At 40.5% G+C, this 8,202-nt stretch overlaps 1 protein-coding gene across 1 annotated transcript; it reads right to left on the minus strand.

Annotated features, from left to right (window-relative positions):
- Nucleotides 1–4,340, minus strand: LOC140489407 (uncharacterized). Its single transcript, XM_072588934.1, has one exon. It carries the CDS (start codon nt 4,133–4,135, stop codon nt 1,250–1,252), a length of 2,886 nt encoding a protein of 961 aa, XP_072445035.1. The 5' UTR covers nt 4,136–4,340; the 3' UTR covers nt 1–1,249.
- Nucleotides 4,341–8,202: the final 3,862 nt, after the last annotated feature.

Here is an 8,202-nt window from a genome sequence, read left to right on the forward strand (position 1 = left end):
TTTAATGGTGAACAGCAACATGACATTGAAAACAAATATTAAAAACAAAATGGTCAATTAAAAATAATCATAAACAAGAAGGTAACAAGATTTGGGTATTTAATGTGATAGACACGCAAATAAAAAGACATGTTTGGATTGTCACATTAGTCACAAAGTAGAAACTTCCTGATATTGAGATATAGAGTCACCGAACTAGACAGCCTGGAAACAGACCCTTCAGCCCAACCCAACCATATTAAGAGCAATAAATCTGTAATAACTCAGTTCTTACAATTTCAGATAAACAGTTTGCAATTTGTATCTATAAGATATTTAAAAATCCGATCTCTGTACTTACTTTCTGTAAACCTTTTCCCTTCTAAATTCAGGTATGTAATACATTTATAATGGGAGCTGGGCCTGGAGACATATTACAGGGAACTAAAGCCCTTTGCAAGTGGAATCATTACATTCAAAATATCCTTTCATATTGGACCTTTACAATCAACAGAGGAGATTTTCATCCCAATAGTCTGAGCTAGAATGCAAACAAGAGTAATTGAAAATGAATGGAATGCTAGCGTTTATCCCAAGAGAGTTGGAGTCCAAAGTGAAAATAAAATGTATTTCAATTGTGCGGAGCCTTGGTTCCTGTGTTAGGAATTGGCAACTTCAATGGACATCATGATCCTGGAATAGCTAAGTGCAAATTAACCAGAATGATATTGCTGTTCAAAGAGTGAAATTATGAGTTTAATTTGATTTATAATCCTTTGAGTTTAGAAAGTTGCTGAGTGCTCTGATCTTGAAGTTTCCAATAGCAAAGAGAATTGATAGGTACCCGGAGAGAAACAAGTTCCTTTACCATGGAATCTAAAACAAAAGGACAGTATTTTCAAATCAGAACTAGAGCATTTGGCAGTGAAGGAAACAGGAAGTACCTTTCTTTCACAAACCTGAAGCTCCCTCTTCCAGATTATATTGCAAGGGAATTCCATTGAAATTAACATGACTCAGATTTTATAGTCTTTTCTTGGAAAGAATATGATGGATTTCGATTAAAAGCAGGTCAATGAATTTGAGGTACAGATTAGCCATGATCTAATCAAAGGGAGGAGAAGGATGGAGAGGTTGAATTACCTCTTCCTGTTCCATTAATCAGATCCTGAAGGTGAGAGGTCAACGATTAAACCTGTAGGCCAGTTCCACAACAACTGTAATGTTGGTATGATAATCCTGCCTGAAAATGATGGATTATTTCATGGAATTAGTTTATGGACTGGGTAAGTTGAGGAATCGATTCGTCAGAAGCTAGGCGCGCTTTCTTGAGAGCATCTCTTAACTTGATCCAAAAAAGCTTTTGCCCAGACTCATCAGCGGGCCAATTAATGTAGGTCTTCTTTCTCACCAGCTTACGTAGGTGATGGTAAGAAGAGAGCGCATAGCCAGGGATCTCATCAAGGAAAACCAAGATGAGGACATCACTGTGTTCATCAAAGAGTCGATACAAGGCGACTTGCATCTCCATGGAGCACCATTCGCTTTGAAGATAATTCTTGGAGATGATACAAATTGTCTTTCTGCTTTTGTAGATGGCATCAACAATGTTTTCCACAATAGGTTTACCCACTTCAAAGTCCCTGTGGTGGAAACAGAGCTTGTGAAATGGAGGCCCCTCATTCTCCAGATTGTGCATTAGTTGGTCAAAAACCCAAGCTTCATCCTTTGAGTTGTAGGATACAAAAGCATCGAACTTGTAGCCTTTGGTATGATTCCTCTGGAGTTTGTTTTCATGAATCCAAGCCTGGAGCAAGTAATATCCATAGTGGAAACTCCACTTGCCTTTCTGGTAGACCACAACTGTTACCATGAAAGCAAATATAACTGGGGCTGTTGCACAAAACACCACAAAGCCATCATTGCACACTGAGCTGTCAAACTCTGCAAAATGCTTGGTTTTCTTACCCCCACTGTCCACACATGGATACTGGTAGAAAAAAGCAACCTGGACACGGGAATTAGTTGCCCATTGCTGGAACCAAACATTGTCACAAACACAGGAGATGGGGTTAAATTGCAGGTTCAGATAGGTGAGATTATGCAACAGGGGGATATCCTTCTCCTTGATCACATGGATCATATTGCTTGACAACATCAAAGAGTTGAGGCTGGTTAGATTTTGAAAGAGGATTTTCCTGATGGATTCCAAGCCAACATTCTCCAGACTCAGATGTCGAAGATTTATCAGGTTGGCGAAAGTTAAGTGATGCATTGTCTGGAACCCATTGCAAATATCACTCATGTACAACTTCTCTAGACTAGTAAGTGCATAGAAGGGCAGTGTATTGAGATTTGCAAACTTATTGTTGGATATATCAAGTGTCTTTAGCCGCTGAAGCCCATCGAACAGATTATGAGGTAACATGCTAAGACCAGATGACTCTTGAGATTGTAATTTTAGCATTTGGAGATTGTGAAGATAAATGAATGGAGGAAAATTTAAGTGACTGACTCGAAAAGATAACTTATTGTTGGCAAGGTCCAATACCCTCAAGGATTCGAGATCTTCAAACATTTCTTGAGAAACTATTGACAACCAGTTTCTGTCCAGATAAAGTCTTTCTAAAACCTTGAGTCCTTTAAAACCTCCTTTTTTAATATTCTGAATGTGGTTTCCTCCCAAATCCAGTATAGTCAGATTAGAGAGGCTGGAATAAGTCTTACTATACACAATGGGAATCCTGTTATTCCTGAGCTTCAGGGATTGCAGGTTTACAATGTTAGTGAAGGTTTCACGAAAAATCTCTCCAATTGCATTGTTAGTAAGTGACAACATTCTTAGGTTGGTTAGACCCACAAACGCAGTAATGTTTATAAAATTAATCTCATTCAAAGCTAAGGAAAGAAAGCGCAGGTTTTTAAAATCTTGGAATGCGTGCGATCTAATGGCAGAAATGTGATTGGATCTGAAGGTCAGATGCAGGATGTTCTCTAAACATGGACTAGATCTGTTTTCATTCATATTTTGCCGTGAGCCACATAATGAGACATCTCGAATCGAATTATGGTCTAGATTTAATACTTGTAGGTTGTTCGGAATATCCAAACTGCCAAAAATGTTTGGCTTTTTGATTTGATTGTGAGACAAATCCAAAGACAAAACATCCTGACAGTTGCTGAAGGCACCACTCACCTTATGAAGTCCATTGCCTCTCAGCTCCAATGCCACAATCTTTTTTTTCTGGATGATTTTACACAGTTTCTCCAGTGTTGCTTTGTCATTCAGTGCCAGGTGTGACAGGGTGATGTTTGTCAATGGTGCATTCAAGTTTTGAACAGTGTAAATAATCCCATCCTTACCCAAGGGGTTACCTTGCACATTCAGGAAGCGAAGTCTGGTGAACTTGGGTGAAGTTAATTCCTTAGAGCTTGACAATTTGTTGTAGGATAAATCCAAGTGAATAATATTTGCAAAAAAAGTGTCAGGTGCCTGGAGTCGGGAGATGGTATTATTGGCTAGAAGGAGGTGGGTCAGGTTGGGAGGGAAACGTGAGGAGATTTCTAAAGCGCTAATATTATTGTTTTCAGCATTTAGAGTTCTCAGACCAGTAAAACTGCTAAGAACTGCAAAGAAAGATGAAACATTCCTTAAACTGTTGAAAGAAATATCCAGAACACTCAACCTCTTTAATGGCAAAATACCTTCTCCAGAGAGACCAGTCAACTTGTTGTGTTTGAGGATTAAGTTGGTCAGGTTGGGAAGGGATTTGAAGATTCCTTGTCTGAGGGTCTCCAGTTGGTTGCAGGATAAGTTTAGCATTTGGAGTTTGCTGAGTTTCCAGAAAGCCTTTAGGTGAATGGTTGTCAGATTATTATTGTCCAGTCTCAAAAGTTCTAGCTGGGTTAGATTTTCCAGACCTTGGCGATATAAAATCCTGATTGAATTGAAGGAGACATCAAGAACCTTGACATGTGTAGGAAGGTCTGAGACAGCCTCCTTTAGCTCTGAGATATTACGGTGTGTACAAGCAAAGATGTGCTTCACCAGTTTACCAACACAGTGTTTGAAAGCCAAGCAACTCACCCTCCTCAACTCCCCGAAAGCCAAGAGGAGCAGAAAGACTCCAACCAGCTGTCTCCCAGGACGAGGCATTATTCTAATCACTGCTTTCAGAGTCTTCAATCACTTCAGTTCCTCCTGGATTCTTTAGGTCAATCCTCGATTCAACGCAGTACGTTACAGGCTTGACATTTCGCAATATTGACTTGTTTAGAGTAACAGCAAGGGTTTGAACAATTATTAGATTTTGAGAGTTCTAACTTTGCTTTCCTGTTTGATTGAGTTTGCATGCTCTGCACTGCTGAATGTGTTTTAACTGAGGCTGGTCGCATGGTGTAATCAATATTCAGAGTTAAATGAGGAAGTTCTGCAAGCAAACACTTGTAGTTTCACTCTGATGTGTTTCATTTGGAGAAGTTTATTATAGTGAGACTGAATAGAACAAATAAAAGCTAATGTTTCCTAAATCTTTCATTGGAGTTGGTGCAGACTTGATGGGCTGAAGGCCTCGATATGATTCTGTCATGTGAGGCTGTCGGACTGGAGTCAGATGTAGGCCAGACCAGTTGAGGATGACAGACTTTCCCCCCTAAAGGGAATTAGGGAACCATGTTTTTTAACAACAATATTGACAGTTTTACAGTCATCACTACTGCGACTATCTTTCAATAAATGAAAATAAAAGGAATATACTGGTATGGGAAGGAGATTGTCTAGCTAACAGGAAGCAGAGAGTTGGCATAAATGGGTCTTTTCTGGTTGGCAAGATATAGTGAGTAATGTTCTTGCGGGATCAATGCTGGTCCTCATTTATTTTTACAAATAATCATAGAATCCCTATAGTGTGGAATCAGGTCATTTGACCCAATGAGTTCACACTAACTCCCTGAAGAGTATCCTAGCCAGACTCACCTCCACCACCCCCTCCCCCAACTACTCCATCCCTGTAATCCTGCATTTCCCATGGTCAAATCCACCTAACCTGCACATCTTTGGACCATGGGAGGAAACTGGAGCACCCAAAGGAAGCTCACGCAGACACAAGAGAGAATGTACCAACTCCACAAAGACAGTTGCCCGAGGGTGGAATCAAACCTGGGTTCCAGGTGCTATGAGGGGGCAATGCTATGCACTGAGCTACCATGCCACCCCATTTATCATGAGGAGAATTGAATCCAGAGGTGAGGACATTATGCTTCAGTTATACAGGGCACTGATGGGACCACAATCTGGTGTACATGTACAGTGTTGGTCTCCTTATTTAAGGGAGGATGTAAAAATGCTGGAAACAGATCTCGAGATTGTCTTATTAGGAAAGATTGTACAGGCCAGGCTATTACTGCTGGCGTTTAGGAGATTGATCAAAATGTTTAAAATCCTGAGGGTCTTAACTGGGTGGATATGGAAAAAATGCTTCTTCTTGTCAGAGAATCTAGAGCTAGGGGTCTCTGTTTAAAAAGAAGGATTAGTCAATAGAAGATGGAGGTGAGATTTCTTTCCCCACAGACAGTTGTTACCAAAGGGCAGTGGAAACACTCTTAGAATATTTTTAAGGAAACAGTCTTGGAATATTTTTAAGGCAGAGCTGGATAAGCAAGAAGGTGAAATGTGAACATTCCAAAGTACCACAAATTAATTTCAAAATCCAATTCATGCTCATCAAGATGGCATAGCATTTGCCTTGCTGGGATCCAGGGAAATGTTCTTCCAATAGTGGCCATGGGTCATCAATCTAACCTCTCCATGAAAAGCAGTGCCTTTGGCAGTGCAACACTCCCTCAGTGTTGCCCTGGGAGTTGAAGAACCCCATTGTCTTTACCTGAACTGACATCAGGACAACAGTATCCAAGTCCTGTAACACCTTCCTAACAGTGGAATCATTTCTCCACCTATTTCTGCAATGATGTGTGGAGTTTGCACATTCTCTCTGTCTGCATGGGTTTCCTCTGAGTGCTCCAGTTTCCTCCCACAATCCAAAGATGTGCAGGTTAGGATGGATTGGCCATGCTAAATTGCCCATAATGTCCAGGGATGTGCAGGCTAGCCATGGGGAATACAGGATTACAGAGATAGGGTAGGGGGATAGATATGGGTAGGATGCTCTTCTGAGTGAACTCAATGGGTCAAATGGCCTGCTTCCACTCTGTAGGGATCTATGATTCTATGATTCAAGAACAAGCTTCCCCGCTGTCTTCCCGGGAGGGATCCGTGATAGGCAATAAATGTTGCCCTTGCCATTGACACCCACATTTGAAGTTACAAACTGAGTTGTCAAAGTCTCAATCTGCGGACTTTGACTTTTCACTTTCAAAACATGCTACGCTTCTACTGTTTCATAATGCAACCAGTGAGACAGGAGGAGAGTTTCCCCTTTTCAAAAGCCAAGTCTCATGCCAATAAAGATGGAGCTTCCTCTTTCTATTCTATTTACAAACTAAATGTCCAGAACTGGTAATGACAGATGAAACATATTTACACTTAGAGTGCATTTATAACTATGTATTTTTAATCTCTTGCAAGCATAAGCAGAAACTTTCTAAACCTCCTTTCTTCCATTTTTAACTCTTCTTCTCAATATGTGAATTCCCATACCCAACAGTTGTCCCACATTAACATGTGTTGATCAGCAGCGTTCTCTCGAATTTTCTTTTTGGATGTGTGGGTCTCTGAGGTCCTTGCAATCCAGAAATCAATGCTGTGACCAGTGTACCGACACCAATCACCGTATACTCAATATCGAAGTGGCTGTGTGCATTAGAGGCAATTTTGTTGGTTAAGCCAGCGTTTATTGCCTTTCTCTGGTTACGCCTGAGAGGGTGATGGTGAGCTACCTTCTTGAACTACTGCAGTCCATGTGCTGTGGATTCATTGTACTGTTGGGGAGGAAGTTCAATTTTTTTGACCCGATGATAATGAAGCAACAGTAATATATTTCCAAGTTGGGATGGTGGATAGCTTAGAGTCTATTTGGAAGTTATAGTGTTGACATATGCTAGCTGCCCTTGTCCTTCTAGGTGTGAAGGTTATGTAATAAGATGCGACTGTTAAAGGAGTCTTTTTGAGTTGCTGTAGTGCATCTTGTAGATAGTACACACATTACCAAATTTCAATTTTGGAGGAGTGGATATTAAAGTTTAATTTGATGGACAAGATGTTTTTAAGGTTTATGAGTGAGGTGAAAGGTTCCTTTTCAGGTGAGTCAGCTTTCTTTATGTGGTTGGTATGTGTCCCCAGGATCTTTTAGGTCTTGTACTGGGAGATCTTATAGGGAGAGGGAAGTTGGAGCAGGACTCAGAGAACTGAATAGTTGCAGACTTCATGTTCAAAAAAGCATACTTAAACATTGAAAAAGATGCAGAAAAATCACAGGGATGTCAGACCTGATTGGTTATGACTGGAAATAACCACTGAAAGATTGGTGCACTTTTCTCCAGAGAAGAGAGGTTGAAGGTTTTTAAATTTATAAAAGGATTCAGTAAGCTGGATATAGAGAAAAAATTTCAACTTGTGGAGCAGATCAAAGCTTGAGACCATAAATATAAAATAGTCACTAATAATTCCAGTAGAGAATTCAGGTGAAACTTTCTTGGAGAACAGACCAAATGCAGAACTTGCAATCCCATGAAGTGTTTGAGGTTAATGGCATTGGTGCATTTAAAGGAAGCTGAATAATCACATAAAAGTGAAAGACAGAGTCATAGAGTCATACAGCAAGGATACAGACCCTTTGGTCCAACTAGTCCATCCAAACATAATCCCAAACTAAACTAGTCCCACGCCTACACCTGCTTAAGTGATGCTCGGGTGAGATGAAGTAAGCTATGTGAGAGGTAAAAGCTCTATCATATAATTCCATGTCAGATCTAATCGTGACACAGATTGGAAGGAGAGTTGGAATCACCAGCATATCCTACTTTTCTGCAGACTTTGCATAATTTCCAATGGCCTGTACCAGCTATAGCCACACAAAAGGCTGTAGAGTTTGCACTGACATTGATATCTGCCTCTGTACTGCGCTCCCTGACAGCTGCCATCTGTTTTTAAACACAAGAGGCATGCAGAGGTGTCTGACTCTGCTCTAGGTCAGGAAGCACCCATTTGTTGGCTGGAGTCTCAGGTTGCTGACCTGATGTCTCATTAATAAGACAGTCAGCTCTGGC

The sequence above is a fragment of the Chiloscyllium punctatum genome, chromosome 18, assembly GCF_047496795.1.
Source record: "Chiloscyllium punctatum isolate Juve2018m chromosome 18, sChiPun1.3, whole genome shotgun sequence".
Taxonomy (NCBI): domain Eukaryota; kingdom Metazoa; phylum Chordata; class Chondrichthyes; order Orectolobiformes; family Hemiscylliidae; genus Chiloscyllium; species Chiloscyllium punctatum.